At 34.2% G+C, this 23,517-nt stretch overlaps 1 protein-coding gene across 1 annotated transcript in view; it reads right to left on the reverse strand.

Moving 5' to 3' along the window:
- Positions 1–442: 442 nt before the first annotated feature.
- The window catches only part of LOC149783710 (nicotinate phosphoribosyltransferase-like), a 63,271-nt gene continuing 40,196 nt past the window's right edge, over positions 443–23,517 (reverse strand). The window contains exons 15-16 of the mRNA XM_089931951.1: positions 19,223–19,300; positions 443–13,753 (exon numbers count right to left, since the gene is read on the reverse strand). Coding sequence (XP_089788077.1) covers positions 19,223–19,300 — 78 coding nt within the window. The 3' untranslated portion in view covers positions 443–13,753. The remainder of the gene's footprint in view (positions 13,754–19,222; positions 19,301–23,517) is intronic.

Raw genomic sequence — 23,517 nt, forward strand, 5'->3', positions numbered from 1 at the left:
CCGACCAATCCTAACACTAACCTCATAATGCTGAGCACCAAGCATGGAAGCTGTTAGTACCATTTTTGTAAGTCTTTGGTATGACTTGGCTGGGGATCGAACCCATGACCTCCGACATTCGAGGCAGATGCTCTAACCAATAGGTAATCAGAGGGGTCCCAGAATAGTATTTTATTGCAATGAACACAATAATAAATACATCTGAAGACTGATGTTATAACAAGACCATAAGAAATAAGACTGACTAAAATTGTCCAGATCCATGTACTGAAATACAAAAGCATAGGGGTGAAAACACATTTAGCTACTACTAGTTATGTGACTCTTTGCAAATATGCCACATCATAAAGAAAATACCTGACCTAACCCATCCAATGAAAAATAAATTAATTTTTCTAATAACCAACCAGTCTCCATCAGCCAAAGAGAAATTACCCCAAAGTTATCAACAGGTTTTATTATTAATATTATTATTAATGGTTACAAACACTTTACAACTATTTATAAATCTTATGCAATCTACAAGTTTAATATCTTAAACTAGACATTTATAACCTGTGTATGAAAAAATTACCACCTAATATCTTTCTTATAGGCGATCACTACAATTTACAGTCATGAAAAATCATTGCACATAATACACATACACCCATGTACCAAGAGTTATCAAAATTTAGATATACATAACAAAGTCATATCAAAGTAGTAATAAGTTCAAAAATAAAACTGATTAATACTTTAACTTCCATTTTTGTAAAATCATTGTTCTTAAAATCTCTTTGGGTAGCTATTATCATTGAACTAGCAGATCATTGTTCATGCTGTTGTTGTTGTTGTAGGGTCTAACGCCATTTTTCAGCACAAGATAAGCTCTACATGGCAGCCAGTATAAATGTTGGGGAAGAAACTAGCAACCCCCCCCCGAAGAACCACTGGCCCATGAGAAGCTACTGGCGAGCTTTCTCATGTATCCATGTTAGCCGAGCCTGAGACTCAAACCCATGCAGACAGAGGTGAAATGGCAGTGATATGGAATGGTGAGTGCTTTAGACCACTCAGCAACTCGGGACCCCCATAGTTCATGCATCAATAACTATAATGATTAACCAGTGCAGGTGAGATCTCACATAAAACGCCAAGAAGCAGAAGTACTTTTATCTAATTATTATACTCCTCATATATATAATACAGTTAACCTGCTGAGGGTAACTTATCAATAGTCATTAAGGGTGACTGGTAATGTTGTTGTTGTTGTGGGGTTTAACACCATTTTTCAGCACATGGTAGGTTATACATGGCGGCCAGTATTAATGGTGGAGGAAGAACCCGGGAAAACCCCAGAAAGAACCACCGACCCACGAGAAGCTACTGGCAAGCTTTCTCTGATACCCACACTGGCTGAATCCGAGACTCGAACTGCCGCAGACAGAGGTGAGATGGCAGTGATCCGTAACGAAGAGCGCCTTAGACCACTCGGCGGTGACTGGTAATACAAATTGGCCTAATGAATGGGTTGGTGTGGTATAGTCGTATATCACATCTGTTATGTAATGAGCTAAAGTTATGTATTAATAATTTTAAAAAAACTGTCATTTAAATGTTGAAGAGCAAAGTGTTTTATGGAAAATGTATTTATATGAACTAAACTAGGAAATTTGATATTGCATATTGTATATTTCATGTACAACAGGTTACGACCTTGAGTTAGTACTGAACTATTGCATTATAATTCTGTGTTGGATCAAGACTAATCAAGATGCAACAAGTGATACATTTTTCATATAGACTGGGCCTTGCATACAATGCATACGACAAACATCATAATGCCAGGTTACTGGGGGCTGCCATTTTGGGATTCTTCCATTCAGCTGGGTCCCTTGGCTGACATTCATATTATACACATACGTGTAATCCAATGGCTATCAAACTTTCCACATTTAAAGTAGTGTTGTTGTTAGTACATGTACTGATAATAGCAAAGAGAATTACAAAAATGAAATGATGTATATGTTTGTTTACATTAAACGTCTTTTCATCTCAACCATTGCTGCACATACTTATCTAAGTATTATCTGCCAAAGTTTATATCTTAGGGTATCATGAGTCTTTTGCTCTTAATTCCCTTCTACAGATAATGAAAAGTACTTGCCATTAGCTACTTATTCTAAATAAACCTTAAATGTTTGCATAAATTCAATGTATACTGAAATTAATTGCATGTATGAGAACTATTCTAGATGTGTTATGCATTTCCACTAGTATGTAAGAAGACACTTCAGGCAATACAAGAGTGTGAATCAAAATTAAGAAAAAGAAAAATTTAACAAAATTACAAATTGATCAGGTAAGATATATCTTCATGAGATGGTACTTCATACAGTTCAATCATGAATGTTAAATTTAGTACACTGCAACATGTGTAATGATGGCAAACATGACAATTATTCATATACATGTATGTTTTTCAACACTGGATTCTATGGTTTGTTGAACAGGCCACATATAGGGAAAAAGTAGACACTTGTTTCTACATCTAGTTAAGTACACATTAGTAGTGATTTATTTACATTATTCTGTATTTGTAATAACTAATTATGTTGTCTTTTGTATGACATTTTAACACTGGATAAATTATTTTTTATCATTGTATGGTGTAGTCATTCGCAAACCACGTGTTCTGAAGAAACCAGGATACAAGGAGGCAGTTAAATGTGTCTGGTGGTGTACATAGAGGGAAAATATTAAACCAAAGTCTTAGATTTCATATATTTTACCTTCAACCCATTATTAGGATTCAAATAAAGTGGTCTGAGATTCAATAATTAATAAAGTTTAGAAAACTGAATTACCAACTGGCATACAGTACATCTTTACAAACAGACACATGAGCATGGAATATGGATATTCAATACGCTTCATTTTGGGACTAGCATGTCATTATTATTGTTATTATTATTATTATTATTACCAAAATATATGGAGAATCATGTTTATTGTCCTTATCATAAAATACCATTTATGGCCAATACAGCCTTTGCACCTTATATTAAACTATAGTCAAGGTCGTTCATGACTGGCTAGAATCTATAGAATCCATTTTATTTGCAAATAGTGTAGAAAAACAGCTCATGTTCAAAGTATCCCAGGCTTTATTCAAAATCCACTTCTCCTTGCAAACGAATGGATTATTCATAAATGTCAGTGGAATTTCATTTTCACTGCATACCCTACTCTAAATTGCTGTACACTGCATCAAAGGCTATGGACAAAAAGTATGAAATTGTTTTTTTATAAGTTATTCTTTCACACACACATTGCTAAATGGTGCAAGATACTTAACTGAAATAAAATGGAATGACAAGGACCATAACTTTTAGCTATTTCTTCACAGAGTAATATCCCCTGCCCACCTGTACTGAATTATGCACTACCAACAGCCATTAATATTGAAAGTTTACAATTGAACAATCATATTAATTCCTACTTCCATCTGCATTGGTCAGAAAGGGCCTTTTGAGTTGGCTAGGATTTGTATAGGTATAGCATTGTTGAATCAATATTATCATCAACTCAAATACTTAACTGATGTTAACAAAGCATAAATTATAGGTCACAGTGACCTTTTTGATTCTACAGGTGTTAATAGTAACCTAAAAGCACAATACATCCTCTGGTCATATTTCGTGACAACAGTTATAACAGTATTATACACCAATGTTGTTATTAGCTAATGCAAAAACACCAGTAAAATATAAAATATAGGTCTTAATGACCTATTAATTTAAGGGTTTGGTACTCATGGGGATGCAAATAATCAACTAGTTTAATGATTCTAGCATGAACAGTAATTAAGCCTGAATCCAAGATAGTGAATCATGAGACATGGAACACAACATATTTGTAATGAGGATCTAGTATTAAGCCACCATAAATTGCATAAATCTTGGTATGGCAGTATATATATAATGAAGCAAAACTAAAAACCTATTAGTGTATGAGCTAAATGTAAAAACTGAATAGAGATACAATGGTACTAATATAAATGCATACAATTATCTACTTTGACAATAATGGCAGAAACAGAACTTGAAAAAAAACTTAAAACACTAAATCTTCATGGTATCAATGAAGCATGAAATATCGGTCATGGTAGCCTACTTCATGATATGGGGTAGTGCTGATTAACATGGATCTGCTCACCAACTTTCATGAATCAAAGTATAACAGTACATATACAGTGTGCATAAATCTACTGAGTCATGAACTAAATGCAAATACTTAACCTGAGCAAATGAAACAAGGTCAAAGTGACATTCTTTTTACGGTACAGGTACACATCGAAATACATAGTCATCTAGTTTGATTATAAACTTAAAACACAAAATGTAACCAGTCAGCCAAGCATAGAATATTGATAGATATGACCTATTTTTGTGATACGGGTGTAGTACTTGTCAAGAACCAAACAACTGATCATAATCTAAATGCAAAATCTTACCCATACCAGTTAAATGTGAAATGTAATCACAGTGGCCTTCCTTTGTGGTACCGATAGAGATACACGGTCATATGATCTGATGATTCTATTCTGGGCAGAGCTTTAGAAATAATCTTGAACCAAACTGAACCAAAGTCAGTGAAGAATGAAACATAAATCACATTGATCTAGATTTTAGATTAGAATCAAATATTCACCAACATAAATCTTCTCATCAAGTTTCATGATTCCTGGTACAACAGTAATTATACAAAATGCATAAAATCTTCAATAAACACAGTAAACAAAACCAGGAATGTATAACTAAGTTTAAATGTACATGTACAAATCTGGCCCCCTTAGCCCCCTCCCTTGGGGATAGATGCTATAAAATGCAATCCAAAATGTTACCTAGGACATAGGAAAAAGGAAGAGTTGACAATTCAGTGAGGGTGTACATATGTCCATGTTTTTATCTGTGCGGATGCCAATGCTAATGCTGGGGGTTAGTACAATAGCTTAACATTACGTCATACAAGTGAGCTAAAAACCTAGAATTCAATTGATGCAGTAAATTTTCTGATGCCAGCTCCCTTGATATTGCACATCAATCAACCATAAACAAATGTATTGTTTCTTATGACACAGCAAGTCCTGTCGAGATATGACAATAAAGCACCCACCAAGGTATTCTTTAACACTCACATGCAGGTAAAAACATTATTGGGAAAAAAATCACTGACCTTGGATGGGTGACCACATACTCTACCAGAGCCTGGTATTGAATCTGGGACTGCCGAAAGGCCAAATGAGTATGCCACCATTAAACTATCCAGGTTCTTTATGCATGTGAAATATTAAGTTCATCAATAAATTGTTCTTTATGCATAGCTATCTTTGTTATGAAATTGTCCACTAAGGAAGGTTTTACTGTATTCATTGTAAAAGGAGTAGGAGAAGAAAGAGGAGGAGGATATTCGAAATGATATGAAAATAAAAAATAGATGTAAGGCCAGATTGCAAATCTTTGTTTTCTTTAAACGGTGTTGTACCATATCTTTATATATGTCAAATCAAAGAAACTGAGCTAGATGAAAAAATGTTAAAACAAGTCAGAGAGAGAGATGTAAAATGTATGTCACTGTGACCTGGTTTTGGCTGAAGGTTGTAGTATTCCTTATTATGAATTAACATACCAAGTTACATGACTCTTCAGGCAATAGTGTCTGAGAAAATGAACTTAATGCAAAACTTAAATGGATGAACAGACTGGAAACTTCAATCCATAGGGGGGCCCCGAGTGGCCGAGTGGTCTAAAGCGCTCACCATTACGGATCACTGCCATCTCACCTCTGTCTGCGTGAGTTCGAGTCTCGGATTCGGCCAATGTGGTTATGTGAGAAAGCTTGCCAGTAGCTTCTCGTGGGTCGGTGGTTCTTTCCGGGGGTTTCCCAGGTTCTTCCTCCACCATTTATACTGGCCGCCATGTATAGCCTATCTTGTGCTGAAAAATGGCGTTAAACCATACAACAACAACAAAATCAATCCATAGGCCAGAAATTTCTGTCCAATCTGGCCAAAAGATGAATGATAAAAAGGAGTAATTAAAACTTGGGAAATAATTTATTCTAGTTATACTAAATCACACACTTCATAAGTCTCTACATTTAATAACAAAGTTGTATATTAACACAGATGTACCTATTTAATAATAATAATAATAATAATAATAGTAATACTAATACTAATACTATCTTTCTTTTGATTAAGCATGAATAAAATATGCTTGTAAATTGTTTGACATCTATAGGTCAAAGACTGTCATGCCTATGAATGGTTGCTGTCTGTAGTCTTAATAAACACATACTTTGTTAAAATTGTAAGGTCACACGTACAAATAACAAATTAAAGTTACTGCAAAGGAATAAAATAATTTTAGTTTTGGAAAGAATAAACTTGAACCTCAACCTATTCTACCACCTCCAAAATGTATTAGCCTTCCTGCACTGAGCTGTGTCTCTGTAACCCAATAGGAACTGGGATTAAATTTGCAGCATGGATGACACTCACTATATACAAATTTAGCTGTCACAAATGTGACCTTAACTTTGAACACACTGAATACAAAATTCATAACAGACTTTAAATGAACCATGTACTATAGTACAAACCAATAAAATGAAACTGAACTATGATGCTTAAGATAAATATATACTTTTAGTGTCTGTGACAATGACCTTTATTATCCTGACCTCAGAATTATACAGGGACTTTATTATCCTGACCTCAGAATTATATAGGGACTTTATTATCCTGACCTCATAATTATATAGGGCCTTTATTATCCTGACCTCAGCATTATAAAGGGACTTTATTACATTGAGAGGTATCTTCAAAATGTTTTACATGATGCAGAGAACTTGATTTATCATTTAAATGAAACTGACCTTGACCCTTACCCCAATGACCCCGAAACCAGAGGATCATAGGTTAAGAGCATTCAGTGCCTGTTATTGAGGATATAGAACCGTTATCACATATAAATAAAAAGTGTGACAACACTTACATCAGGACAAAATAATTTGCAGTGGCATAATGAAACTATGTCCCAAGTGTTAATGATAAAATAGTCCATCTGCAAACAAGATCAATCCTGCTCTGCCATCTTATAATACACTGGCAGATCTTTGTCTATGAATATGCCCAACATACTGCATTAATTCCAATCTGCCAGTGTATCAATGTCTATGCTGTTTGCAGTCTGACCAGACTATAGAGAAAATTTGGTATTCCATGTTGTATGGATACTCAGATGTGCAACATATTTGCTGATATTAACACAAGGCTGACATTACTAATAAAAGTTACATTGTTAATTTGTTTGTAATTATGTTACATTGCAATTTTCAATGACAAATACAGTCTGAATACATCATCTTCAATGACAGCACACTTATTTCATGACAAAATAATTGCTTTTGGAAAGTACAAGTAACATGTTTATTTTATAAAAGTAATTTTATGCATAAAAATACATCATAATAAAAGGCTTGTATATTATCTGGAACCCACACATAATCAGGAAATAATGCTTGTTTCTGTGTGATTAATTATTTACAAAAGGTTGGAATTCATTTCTGTAAATAACACAATTAATATGATATACATGTGAAAACTGTAAGTAGAGGAAAACATCCCTGAACTGTACTCTGTTGGAAATAAAAATTGTTGCCATTTTGCCAGTACATATAATACAGTTGTTCAATATAGAAAGCATAAGAATAATCTAATATGGACCAATACATTGAACCAGTCTGCACAAGAAGAATCTAATTTGGACCAATACATTGTGCCAGTCTGCATTAGAACTGCCTATATTGACTAATACATTTTACCATTCTGCATAAGAACAATTTAATATGGACCAATACATGTACCAGTCTGCAGAGGTAGCCAGGTTACAGACAAGTCCAGTTTACAGAATGGGCAAGGCTACACAAGAGAACAGATCACAGGGGTCAAGGTCAAATAGGAAACCATGTTACAGAGAGGACTAGGTAAGAGGACATAGGTCACAGAGGGGGTTGGTTACAGAAAAGGCCACATGATGTAAGAGGCCAGTCACAGTGGTAACAGGAAACCAGCTTATAGAAGGAAGCCTTACAGAGGGCCAGATTACACACAAGACCCTGGTCACAGAGGAGGCAAGGTCACTGAGAAAATGATGCTACTGATGTCAGATTAATGATGGGGTTACTGAGGAGGATGCTGTGTTACAGAGAAAACCAAGTGACAGAGTGGACCAGCTTATAGCTGGGCTGGAATAGTGATGAGTCGCCATGTTTTAAAGACAGATTCTTGAATTACAGATTTTGCTGACTGCTTTACACTTATGGCTGCAGACATATTTAATTATGTAATAATTTCATTTTGGAGATGCATCTAATTTTAAATGACTGCTTATCCTTCAGGGTCAAATTCTACAGGTTTTATGACACAAATTATTGTACAACCTTTAATTAACCCAATGTCCAAAAGATTGTTAAGAATCTGTGATACTTCTGCATTCTTCTTGGGGAAGTTCTAATCTCTTGGTCAAATAAAAACTCGAATAGAACATCTTCCGTAGGATGCCACCTTAAATTACATTCTAAGTATTAAACAATACACCTCATTCATTGCCATGATAGTGACCGAGGGTTTGTAACACAATATATGTTACATACAGGTATATCTTTTTTCTTCAAATATGACTGCAATTAAAATTAGTCAAATATATCTTACAAAATCACTGTAATTTACTTTATTTTGCTTTTTGAGAATTAAACCCTTCAAAGCACAACAATGGAGAGAGTTCAGAGCAAATGACCTTGTGAAGGTTGTTATGATGATGTCAACAAGACCATACTACACTGTTTCTGAAAAGAAGTTGACATACTTGGAATAATTGAGATGCCTGAAATAGTTCAAGTAACATATTTCTGAAACCTCAATAGTATAAATGACTGCAATATAAAGTCACTCCAAAATTATTTCTTTTGCATGTGCTGAAATAATGATATCACAAACTATTTCTTTGGCATGTACTGATATAATGATATCATGACTATGGTGTTACATTCATTATACACACACACACCTATGAATAACATCCAGTCAGGGCAGCATCTATATCAGGACCAATGTCAGTGCTTTTTCAAGATAGCTGACATAATAATTTTTGGGTAATAAACAAGACATGCATCAATCAAATAATTACTATTTTCTATTCACAAAGAAATAAAAGAACATCTAGGAAAAACTCTGATAGTCTTCTTGAGTTACACAATAGCAAAAGTTGCCTTTTTGCAGTGTCATTTTTCTTGTATAGTTCTATACATTTTGTTAGACCAGAACAAAGGATGTAGTTCTATTATGAGAGAAAATCATAGAACCAGTCTGTGACAATGAGAAAATGATGACCAGTTGCCATAGAAACTGTATAAATGGTGCTTAGTCATATTAATTCAAGCATCTGGAAAAAAAATACTAAAAGATAGATATAGATAATGGTAACCTACGTACTTAGGGCATACATTATTTATTATGGAAATTTAACTAGATTATCATGGAAAAACAATGGTAATTGCCAACCTTGAGCATACTACAGAAACAGTCTTTGGATTGGTGGACTTAATATACAGCCAAAATGCATGGATTTACATACAAATATGACCCATGAACTCATCAGGTGGTTGCTGATAAGGTTTCACTCTACTGTCATTAAAACCAGAGAAAACCAACTATATGTAGTGTTAATGATTTAGATTTACATTAATACTTTTGAACTTTAGAAAACCAGACAAACCGAGACTTACAGCATGCTGAGAAAAAAAATCATGATTAACAAAAATGCATATCAAGCGCAAATTGGAGCCGAAAATGAAATTCAGCAAATATTGTAAAATGTGGAAAGATTGATAGACAACACCAAATGTACAAAATAAAAACAAACCGTGACCAAGATATTTGCCGATGCCAGTACCAGATAGGCTTGCATATAATTTGTGCTGAACTGTTCACATGCTCACAACATATACCTTATCTTTTGTCATAAAATGCAATGGCATATTAGTGTCTGTTTTGTTTGTTCTACTGATTACTCCTAACAAAAGTCATGAGATCAGATCACCTGGCACATTATGGGACAGCAAATCTCTTTCTGTGCAGTTTGCATTTGGACTCCACCTTTAAATGAGTATATATGGAATTCTGGTGAATGATGAGTGAAACAAATGCAGATCATAATAACATGCCAATTGGAAAATTATCCTCTTACAGCTTTCGTCTATGAAAAGAAAAGTGGGTCAACCTAATAAATTTTAATAAAAGTCTGGTGGATTTGCCATTTAACAAAGCCTGTAACATTTATTATCTATGTAAATTGTCCAAAAATATAAAGGGATGTGCTTATCACTGAATATAGTTTTATGATAAGAAATATATGATACATCAAGTGCAAAGAAAGGCATAAATATACAGAGCACCCTATGAGACAGCCCATGCATTTGAATATGTAGGGTCTCCTATTAGACTGCCCATACATTTAAATATGTAGTCTCCTATTAGACAGCCCATGCATTTGAATATGTATAGTCTCATATTAGACTGTTCATGTATTTGAATATGTAGTCCCTATTAGACTGTCCATGCATTTGAATATGTAGAGTCTCCTATTAGACAGCCCATACATGTGAAAATGTAGCCTCATATTAGACTGTCCATGCATTTGAATATGTAGAGTCTCCTATTAGAATGTCTATATATTTGAATATGTAAAGTCTCCAATTAGACTGTCCATACATTTGAATATGTAGAATCTCCTATTAGACTGTCCATACATTTGAATATGTAGAGTGTTCTATTAGACAGCCCATGCATTTGACTATGTGGAGTCTCCTATTAGACTGGCCATTCATGTGAACATATAGTTTCCTATTAGACAGCTCATGCATTTGAATATGTAGTCTCCTATTAGGCTGTCCATACATTTGAATATGTAGAGTCTCCTATTAGACAGCCCATGCATTTTGAATATGTAGAGTCTCCTATTAGATTGTCCATGCATATCATCAATTTAATTATAATAGCTTTGATCGGATATTTACCCATACTGTTACTGATTGTCATCCTATGATAAATATTACTGGCATTATTTTGGCAAACGCTGACATATATATATATATATATATATATATATATATATATATATATATATATATATGAGTCCTTTTTAGTATTTAAAACAACGCTTACCTGAAAAAGAAAAAAATTCATTAAAAATAAAATACAGACGACTGTTTTCCACAATTTAGCATCCTACTGACTGCACTGTACTTGGTGTATGGTTCTGTGTAAGAGTGCATAGAATTTGATTTGTGCGTTTAGGTAATGTATCTAAAAGCAAAATCTGTCTTTAAAAAAAGTAAATATTTACAAATAATTTTTGTCACAATAATGATATAAATCCTTTATGTGACACAATAATGATATAAATCCTTTATGTGACACAGTAATGATATAAATCTTTTTCTGTGTTACAATAAATACAAACATCTTTTTATGTGTCACAGTGATATGCATCATTTAATGTGTCAAAATAATGACATACATTTTTACAAACTTAAACCTTTTATATGTGTCACATTAATGATATAAATGGTCTTTTGTGTCACAATAATGATATAAATGGTCTTTTGTGTCACAATAATTATATAAATCCTTTTATGTGTGACAATTATGACAAATATCCTTTTACAAAATAAACCTTTTATAAAATATACAGAAAATGAATGAGGGACAGAAATTATATACATACCAGCCCTATGGTAAAATATAATAAAATTACATAATCCCTTTGCCAGTATAGTTCTTTGTACCCTAATTATATCCTATGATGCATTTGATAATTACCATATGTACTTTCTTATAAGTCAAACTGCAAATTTCACAGACCTAGATCTGCCATCACATAATGTGCCAGTAGATCTAGATCCATGCAGTTTGTCTGGAAAACAAACAATATACACCCTGATCTTCTAGCCCATTATGTGTTGGCAGATTAGGTTCTATGTTGTTTGCAGTTGGACTTGACTTAGAAGTGAGTATATACTATAAAGTTATTAAGGGCAGCATTTGTTGTTATGTCACCAAGGTCATCTAGATATGACAAGTTCCAAGTTCCTCACTTGGGTAAAGACTTCTATTGAAAATATGTTTATGGTATTGAACTCCCAAGTGGTCCAACACCCATAGATTATATATTACTAATGCTAAACATATTTTATCATTGTAATAATAAAAATGTTGAATCCTGGAATTTTGAAACATAATTGACATGCTGAAATACAGAGAATGGTTTGCACTGGAAATGAAGATGTTTATATAAAAAAACCCCACAAGATATAGCAATAGCTATAACTTGCTGTATCACACAGCAATCCCAACAACTATTGCCTGCTGTAACACAGCACTAAAGCAACAGCTATATCCTGCTGTGGTACAGTACAAAAGCAACAGCTACGATAGCTAGATGTTGCTGTACTCTACAGTAATATCAATAGCTATATCCTGCTGTATTACACAGCAATAGCTATATCCTGCTGTATTACACATCAATAGCTATATCCTGCTGTATTACACAGCAATAGCTATATCCTGCTGTATTACACAGCAATAGCTATATCCTGCTGTATTACAGCACAATCGCAATAGCTACAATAGTTATATATTGCTGTATTACACAGCAATATCAATAGTTATATCCTGCTGTATTACTTACTGAGGGAATAAAAATAAATGATCTCCAGTGAACCTCCCAAAAAGTTGGATTATAATAACTACCACAGCAACGCTTTTAAAATCATTCCTTATTCTTTGAATGCTAGAAAGGATGGACACAAATATCCACTACAGCAACCTTTTTAAAAACATTCCTTATTTTTGGAATGCCAGATTCACATTGCAACTGAAAACATTTGCATATAAATATCATTTCATTTTACCTAACATTACAAGAAACATAACAATACTGCAACAGAATATACATTAACTAGTGTGCCACTGCCTGCCATCTATGCTTTAACTAGTGTACCAATATTTACCATTTATGCTTGAACTAGTGTACCACTGCCTGCCATCTATGCTTTAACTAGAGTACTGCTGTTTGCCGTCTATGCTTTAACTAGTGTACCACTGTTTACCATCTATACATGAACCAGTGTACCACTGCCTGCCATCTATACTTTAACAATTTTACCTTGTGAAAAAGGACAGGTCTGGACATAATAAAACCTTGAGTTTGTGAATCAGTAACAACTATTTGCCAATGTGAATTAGTAACAACTATTTGCCAATCAAAAACCATCTTTCAAAAACATAATTTGTGATTGGTCAAAACAAATCAAAGCTCTAAAGTTTTATGAATTCCAGGCCAGCATTCTGAAGAAAAAACTTAAATACAACCTGAAAATTCAACCATAAGTAATTTTTTGACTAACAAAGCTTGACAAAAAGGAACTGTAAGTTTGTATGGCTTTTTTTGTTGTTGTTGCAAAAAAACATAACAAGAACCATTTTTCATCAATACATAACAGAAAGACAATAAAATACAACACGTATACTGATTGGTTGATATCATAGATATATATTCTATGCTGAACACTTTACTTTCATTGCAAAGTATTTTCTTCAGCTGCAGCTGATATGGAGAATGTTTGCCCTTTTCAAAAATTCTTTCTGAAAGAAAAGAAATGTCAGTGTAAATGTATATACAACATGGCAAAGGTGTGAAATGATTCGTATAAAATATACTATCCAATAGGCGTGCAGTAATCCTGTGCTAGAAAGCTTCAGTTTGTAAAATATATACTCAACAGAAAAAGACAAAGTTGTTAAATGACAAAATTACAGTCATGGTTGTGCAAGAGCATGAAATTGCTGTGTCATTTGTTCTGTCATAAGCTTAAGGGATCTATACCAGGATGCTTTGGTTCAACATTGGTCAAGTTCTGCTAAGTATTTTTTAATAGATAAAAGTTGTGTAAATGTTTTTTCCACCTTTAATAAAGACAGCCATATTTTATGGAAGACTGTCATCATTTGAATAAATGATAATAATATTTATGCATGGATGCTTTCTGTTAAGTTTTGTCATATTCTGTTCAATCACTTTGGAGATGTTGGAAGTATTTGATCGCAAAATTAACCCAATACAGACATGCAGATGAAATCATAAAAAAATATATCTCCATCATCTTTTATCTATCTGTTCTATAAATACCACTAGTATTAAAAGAAGCATGTGTAGCAGGGGTTGGTAGGGAAGTGAGCTTTGAATATCAACTTGGTTCATATTTTGTTATGACTTTTAATTCATGGTGTAGCTTTGCACACGAAAACCAAAAACAATTTTACCCAATGAATTTGAAGTTACTGGAGGTACATATCATGTAAAATGTAAGGAATCATAATTTTCATACTTTTTCCCATTAGATAAACCCTATCAACTTGTGTTTAAGCTATGTGCAACCACAAACAACACAAACCCCAATCTGCTGTCAGATAATGCACTGTAGCTCATGGTCTATTATATTGTTCTGATTATTGATCCAAACAAACTATAGATCCAGATCCACTGGCACATTCTGCAACAGAAGAACTGGGTCTGTGCAGTTTGCAGTTGAACTCGACTTGTAAAGGACTATACATGACTGATAATTATAAAAAAATGCAAGTAATGACAGTCTTTAAGAGGCAGCAAAAGTTATTATGCTTTTAGTTTTTAAAATGTAAGGCACTGTATTTAACCCTTTACCTCATAGAGCATAGTGACAAAGTGCAGCACGCTATAAATAGAACACCTGTTACCTAGCAGACTGCATCCGCATAGGCATGCCTGTGAATTGTTAAGCAATGTAGTGGTGTTACGTTTAACAGCAGTTTTAACCATTTTACGTTTAAGGTAGACATCTATTATATATGAAAAAATTGAAGAGTAAAGTCCGATTGTTATAGCTGTGTAATTATTTTTCACAGAAGAATATTTAATGTGCTTTAAAATCGAGAGAGAACTCATTCACCGTCATGTCAGTGAGGCCGCGTGACTGACCGTAGCTACCATTTCCCATACTCGAAACTTACACGTTTTTCGTCTGCGTCTACATCACTAAGTCATCTGAATTTGATAATCAATAAAAACTAATTGCTGCTTACATAAATATCATAGCCTTTACCAAAGTTATTGAATCTTTCGTGGTTGAGATTCTACTCGTGAAAACTTCGTAAGTACTGAATGAAATCCTGCCTGTGAACTGTTAAGCAGTTTAGTGTATGTTACGTTTAACAACAATTTTAAGCATTTTACATTTTTGGTACACATATATTATATGTGGAAAAATTTAAGAGTAATGTCCGATTGTTATAGCTGTGTAATTATTTTCCACAGAAGAATTTTTTTATGTGCTTCGAAATCTTGAGAGAACTCGTTCACCGTCATGTCAGTGAGGCCGCGTGACTAACCGTAGCTGCCATTTCCGATACTCGAAATTTACAAGGTTTTCGTGTGCGTCTATATCACTAAGTCATCTGAATTTGATAATTTATAAAAACTAATTGCTGCCTACATTAATATCAGAGCCTTTACCTAATTTATTGAATCTTTCGTGGTTGTTATTCTAATCGTGAAAACTTCGTACGTACTGAATGAAATCCGCAGCTGCCATTTTGTCGAGTGGAGATTACGACCCAGTTACTTTAAATAGCAGATATCGACCAGTGCATGAATAGCGACCACGTGATCTGACGTAATTGTCATTCGCAGAAATGAATGTAGTATGTAATAGGGGGGTTTTTCCCGAAGGTGGCGCTACAAAAACTATCTCAAAATGGCTGATGTTTACAGCAGGCGTCAAAAGGCGCTTCTATGCGAATCTTGCAGAGGCGTCAAAAGGTGCTTCCATGCGAATGGAGTAGAGGCGTCCAAAGACGCTTGTATGAGGTAAAGGGTTAAGTACCCTTCTGTTTCTAGCTGCAATCTGTATTTAAGTACCCTTCTTTTCCTAGCTGCAAACTGTACTGAAGTACACTTAGTTACAAACTGTACTTAATTACCCTTCTGTTTCTAGCTACAAACTGTATTTAAGTACCCTTCTTTTTCTAGCTGCAAACTGTGCTTAAGTATCCTTTGCTGCAAACTGTACTTAAGTACCCTTCTGTTTCTAGCTACAAACTGTATTTAAGTACCCTTCTTTTTCTAGCTGCAAACTGTACTTAAGTACCCATATTTTTCTAGCTGAAAACTTCATTTAAGCACCCTTTTATTTCTAGCTGCAAACTATACTTAAGCACATTTCCATTTCTAGCTGAAAGTTGTATTTAAGTACCATTCTGTTTCTCCTTACAAACAGTAATTACATTCCCTTCTTTTTCTAGATGCAAACTGTACTTAAGCACCCTTAGCTGCAAAATGTAGCTAAGTACAGTTCTGTTTCTAGCTGCAAACTATTAAAGTACCCTTCTGTTTCTAGCTAGAAACTGTATTTAAGTATCGTTCTTTTTCTAGCTGCAAATTGTACTTAAGTACTCTTCTGTTTCTAGCTGCAAACTGTATTTAAGTACCCTAAGGTGCAAATTGTACTTAAGTACCCTTCTGTTTCTAGCTGCAAACTGTACTTAAGCACCCTTAGCTTCAAACTGTATTTAAGTACCCTTCTGTTTCTAGCTGCAAACTGTATTAAAGTACCCTTCTGTTTCTAGCTAGAAACTGTAATTAAGTACCCTTCTTTTTCTAGCTGCAAAATGTAGCTAAGTACAATTCTGTTTCTAGCTGCAAACTGTATTAAAGTACCCTTCTGTTTCTAGCTAGAAACTGTAATTAAGTACCCTTCTTTTTCTAGCTGCAAAATGTAGCTAAGCACAATTCTGTTTCTAGCTGCAAACTGTATTAAAGTACCCTTCTGTTTCTAGCTAGAAACTGTATTTAAGTATTGTTCTTTTTCTAGTTGCAAACTGTATTTAAGTACCCTTCTGTTTCTAGCTGCAAACTGTATTTAAGTACCCTCAGGTGAAAACTGTACTTAAGTACCCTTCTGTTTCTAGCTGCAAACTGTAATAAAGTACCCTTCTGCTTCTAGCTAGAAACTGTATTTAAGTATCATTCTTTTTCTAGCTGCAAATTGTACTTAAGTACCTTTCTGTTTCTAGCTTCAAACTGTACTTAAGTACCCTTAGGTGCAAATTGTACTTAAGTACCCTTCTGTTTCTAGCTGCAAACTGTATTAAAGTACCCTTCTGTTTCTAGCTGCAAACTGTACTTAAGCACCCTTAGCTGCAAACTGTATTTAAGTATTTTTCTTTTTCTAGCTGCAAACTGTACTTAAGTACCCTTCTGTTTCTAGCTGCAAACTGTATTAAAGTACCCTTAGGTGCAAATTGTACTTAAGTACCCTTCTGTTTCTAGCTGCAAACTGTATTAAAGTACCCTTCTGTTTCTAGCTGCAAACTGTACTTAAGCACCCTTAGCTGCAAACTGTATTTAAGTATCGTTCTTTTTCTAGCTGCAAACTGTACTTAAGTACCCTTCTGTTTCTAGCTGCAAACTGTATTTAAGTACCCTTAGGTGCAAACTGTACTTAAGTACCCTTCTGTTTCTAGCTGCAAACTGTATTTAAGTACCCTTAGGTGCAAACTGTACTTAAGTACCCTTCTGTTTCTAGCTGCAAACTGTACTTAAGCACCCTTAGCTGCAAACTGTACTTAAGGACCCTTCTGTTTCTAGCTGCAAACTGTATTTATGTACCCTTAGGTGCAAACTGTACTTAAGTACCCTTCTGTTTCTAGCTGCAAACTGTACTTAAGTATCCTTCTGTTTCTAGCTGCAAACTGTATTTAAGTACCCTTAGCTGCAAACTGTACTTAAGTACCCTTCTGTTTCTAGCTGCAAACTGTATTAAAGTACCTTTCTGTTTCTAGATGCAAACTGTACTTAAGCACCCTTAGCTGCAAACTGTACTTAAGGACCCTTCTGTTTCTAGCTGCAAACTGTATTTATGTACCCTTAGGTGCAAACTGTACTTAAGTACCCTTCTGTTTCTAGCTGCAAACTGTACTTAAGTATCCTTCTGTTTCTAGCTGCAAACTGTATTTAAGTACCCTTAGCTGCAAACTGTACTTAAGTACCCTTCTGTTTCTAGCTGCAAACTGTATTAAAGTACCTTTCTGTTTCTAGATGCAAACTGTACTTAAGCACCCTTAGCTGCAAACTGTACTTAAGGACCCTTCTGTTTCTAGCTGCAAACTGTATTTATGTACCATTAGGTGCAAACTGTACTTAAGTACCCTTCTGTTTCTAGCTGCAAACTGTATTTAAGTACCCTTAGCTGCAAACTGTACTTAAGTACCCTTCTGTTTCTAGCTGTAAACTGTACTTAAGTACCCTTCTGTTTCTAGCTGCAAACTGTATTTAAGTACCCTTAGGTGCAAACTGTACTTAAGTACCTTTCTGTTTCTAGCTGCAAACTGTACTTAAGTACCCTTCTGTTTCTAGCTGCAAACTGTATTTAAGTACCCTTAGCTGCAAACTGTACTTAAGTACCCTTCTGTTTCTAGCTGCAAACTGTATTAAAGCACCTTTCTGTTTCTAGATGCAAACTGTACTTAAGCACCCTTAGCTGCAAACTGTACTTAAGGACCCTTCTGTTTCTAGCTGCAAACTGTATTTATGTACCATTAGGTGCAAACTGTACTTAAGTACCCTTCTGTTTCTAGCTGCAAACTGTACTTAAGTACCCTTCTGTTTCTAGCTGCAAACTGTATTTAAGTACCCTTAGCTGCAAACTGTACTTAAGTACCCTTCTGTTTCTAGCTGTAAACTGTACTTAAGTACCCTTCTGTTTCTAGCTGCAAACTGTATTTAAGTACCCTTAGGTGCAAACTGTACTTAAGTACCTTTCTGTTTCTAGCTGCAAACTGTACTTAAGCACCCTTAGCTGCAAACTGTACTTAAGGACCCTTCTGTTTCTAGCTGCAAACTGTAAGTCATCTTATCATGCATCTGAAGATTAGAATCAACAATAACATTTCTGACCACAACTGTAAGGGATTACAATGCATAAAATTGTTCCAAAGAAAAAAAAGCATCTAAAGAGTTTGCCAAAGACTCAGAGGAAAGATTAAGGACATAAAATTATAGATAAGGAATAGCAGTACCTATGATAACTCTCCTATAGGGGCATGCTCCAGCCATAGATCATGCATGAAACTGTACAGGCTTGTGCTCACGGAAACCTGCAAATAAGTAAGTGTACAAAATGTGGGCCTCATAAACAATATTCTTATGGTTAAAGGAGTTCTGTGGAATGTGGTGTCTCCTTCATGATTAGTGCAATAGAGTAACCTCCCTCTACCAGCTCCACATCTCTGACTCACAAAATCTTTGAAGACAGATCATTAAACATTATACAAATGTAATGTTAATATACAATTCATGGAGTAAAGTGTGTTTGTTTGATAATACATACAATTCATGGAGTAAAGTGTGTTTGTTTGATAATCCATACCAGAGAAGGTAAGGCATATGTTAGAATATCCACTACCTCATACATTCAGTTGTCCAAAGCAAAGTGAGACATTCACCACATCTTTTAGTTGTTTCAGAAATGAAAGTAGAAAAAATGTCGTCTGTTTGCTTAGACATAACAAAAGTGGGGTTTTTTTGGAAAGGGGACGGGAACACAATCCTGTCATTTATCAGTAACTACTGGAGTATAAATGCACTGCACACTCTTCCAGGGATGTCACTGCAGGGAGGCCTAGGGAGGGTGTACATATTATGTATTATAAAAGAAGCATATTTTATTTTAAGCATTGGTTTCTTCAATCAAATACATTTACCCTGTCATAATACCTTAGGCAGAAAGTTAAGTGTAGTTAAGTGTAGTTACATCATTTTATCATGAAACAATGTCCCTTACTATGATGTCCCTTACTACAGTGTTCTAACATGTGCCTTAGTTTTGAGACTTATGTGAGATAAAGACTAGAGTTAACACAAATCAATATAGGTTTCTTTCCAGACAAATGGCTAAGGTTTCAATTGTGACAAATTGGAATTTGGTTCTGTTCTATTCTATGGTTAAATATGTCAGAAATGTTGCAATACTTGCCCTTAATTGTGATTAAGACCAACTTCTCCTCAAAATGCCACTGAAAGGTGTTAGTTATCTGTGGTACAGAGACTTTTAAAGGTGAGATAAATTCTGTCCATCATTTGTTCAAACAAAGATTTCTTTCAATGGTTCCCACTTCATATGAGCCAGGAGTGAAGGTTTAGCATTTCTTAGTTGGGATGGGAAATCTACATGCAAATTTGTTTCAGCTGGCACAGAAAAGATAGGACTTAACTGAAAAAATATCAGGTTCCAGAGGTTGCCTCTGATTTTTCACTTGCATTCAGTCTGCATTCTGTTTACATTTGATGTGTAAGATTTACCCATTTCAAGCTATGTAATATAAGCTATTCTTACAGACAGAACAGCAAACAGCATTCCATCCTTCCAAGTCAAACATTAATATTTCAGGCTATGTAATATAAACTATTCTAAGTGACAGAAAAACAAACAGCATGCCATTCCTCCATGTCAAAAACTGCCTATTACATATTATTATAGAGAAGACATAATCATCAACTTAAGCTAACATTCTGAAAATAAAGGTGTAGCAGTCTAAATATGCAAGGCCAGTTACTAATCAGCCAAGCATATCTGAATCTTTTAGTCCTGTTCTCCATGTGCCTTTCAGCAAAACAGAAGAACATGATTCCCACCGATATGTAACCGATCTTCCTGTTGTATTTATAAATCAAACTCAGCCTTTATTTCTCTGTCAAGTACATACACCACTATGAAAAGACTGTTTGACCAGCTAGTTATTCTAGTTCCTTATTGACCCTGACTGCTACAAGATTTCTACTTGAGAAAACCACAAACAAATCATCACCATAACAACAAAGCCTTACAAAGCATGCACCCAATATTGATCTAATAGGATGAAATTGGCATCCAGTTTCAGTCATGTTCAGTGGCATTATAGACCAGACCTAGATGTACAATCAAGTCATTATAGTCATTTATGGAGTGTCAGTCATAAATATTGTAGCTAATTAAAGGCAAATACAATATTTTTCTCATGCTGTGCCATTGCTTGATGATACAGCCACCTCCCCTTTTTATAAAACTTTGGAATCTACAAAGGGTATTTATGTCTAATAATAAGCCCATTGTTAGTTTTCCAGATTCATTGTCCTGGCATTCTGATATTAGCACTGGAATAATGCTCTTCATAAGAGTCGTACTGATACATTATATTCAACAAGTCTGGCCTCCATAAACTATGACAGAGTAAAATTATTTGTTAAATAGAATCGATGACAATTGATACCAGTGACAGTTACTAACTAATTATGCTGCTAATAAATTGTAAATTGTACCATGGTATAAAATAACTTTCCTTGATATCATTTAGAGAATTTAACGTTATCCATGTCCTTACTTGCTTGTAATATTTCCTTTACTCAAAAGCAATCCTCCAGATTTTATACATGTGGAAATGCCTGTAGTCTTACTAATATACAGTTTGAAACGTTTAACTTGTTTTACATCTTAATACTTCACCATGTAGATCTAAATGTACCAGATTAATATTTCATCATCTAACTGTACCAGATTAATACTTCATCATCTAACTGTACCAGATTAATACTTCATCATCTAACTGTACCAGATTAATACTTCATCATCTAACTGTACCAGATTAATACTTCATCATCTAACTGTACCAGATTAATACTTCATCATCTAACTGTACCAGATTAATACTTCACCATGTAGATCAAACTGTACCATATTAATACTTCACTATCTAACTGTACAATATTAATACTTCACCATGTAGATCTAACTGTACCAGATTAATACTTCATCATCTAACTGTACCAGATTAATACTTTACCATCTAACTGACCAGATTAATACTTTACCATCTAAATGTACCAGATTAATACTTTACCATCTAAATGTACCAGATTAATACTTCATCATCTAACTGTACCAGATTAATACTTCATCATCTAACTGTACCAGATTAATACTTCATCATCTAACTGTACCAGATTAATACTTTACCATCTAACTGTACCAGATTAATACTTTATCATCGAAATGTACCAGATTAATACTTCATCATCTAACTGTACCAGATTAATACTTCATCATCTAACTGTACCAGATTAATACTTCATCATCTAACTGTACCAGATTAATACTTTACCATCTAACTGTACCAGATTAATACTTTATCATCGAAATGTACCAGATTAATACTTCATCATCTAACTGTACCAGATTAATACTTCATCATCTAACTGTACCAGATTAATACTTCACCATCTAAATGTACCAAATTAACATTTCACCATGTAGATCTAACTGTACCAGATTAATACTTCATCATCTAACTGTACCAGATTAATACTTTACCATCTTAATGTACCAGATTAATACTTCATCATCTAACTGTACCAGATTAATATTTCACCATCTAACTGTACCAGATTAATACTTCACCATCTAACTGTACCAGATTAATACTTTATCATCTAACTATACCAGATTAATACTTCACGATCTAACTGTACCATATTAATACTTCACCATCTAAATGTACCAGATTAATACTTCACCATCTAACTGTACCATATTAATACTTTACCAACTAACTGTACCAGATTAATACTTTACCATCTAACTATACCAGATTACTACTTCACCATTTAACTGTACCAGATTAATACTTCACCATATATCTGTACAGATTAATATTTCACCAACTAACTGTACCAGATTAATACTTTACCATCTAACTGTACTAGATTAATACTTCACCACCTAACTGTACCAGATTAATACTTCACCATCTAACTGTATCAGATTAATACTTCACCATGTAACTGTACCAGATTAATACTTCACCATGTAGATCTAACTGTACCAGATTAATACTTCATAGATCTAACTGTACCAGATTAATACTTCACCATGTAGACCTAACTGTACCAGATTAATACTTCACCATGTAAATCTAACTGTACCAGATTAATACTTCTCCATGTAACTGTGCCTGGTTAATAATCACTCCCTTAAGAACTTGCAATAAGAATTTTTGTTTCTCAAATGCAGGTCATTATCAAGAAGTAAGATCCTGAGTTTGAAGTGAAACTTAAAATTTCTGAATTGGCACTTGGAGATTTCTTCAAGAATGAGAGCATCAGTATTTTAAAAAAGAACAATAAAAATGAGTTTCAATGTTACAGTTGTTACAAGACAGAAATGTCCATAGTTTCATGTACATGTGATCATTGTAACAAAAATTCAGGAGATAATGTTTTCAACAATCTTCCAGGGGTTGGGAATCTTTAAAATATAATTAATTTATACAAAAAGTGAACA

Source organism: Sinohyriopsis cumingii, chromosome 14 (genome assembly GCF_028554795.1).
Source record: "Sinohyriopsis cumingii isolate HCF-2022 chromosome 14, ASM2855479v2, whole genome shotgun sequence".
In the NCBI taxonomy this organism is placed as follows: domain Eukaryota; kingdom Metazoa; phylum Mollusca; class Bivalvia; order Unionida; family Unionidae; genus Sinohyriopsis; species Sinohyriopsis cumingii.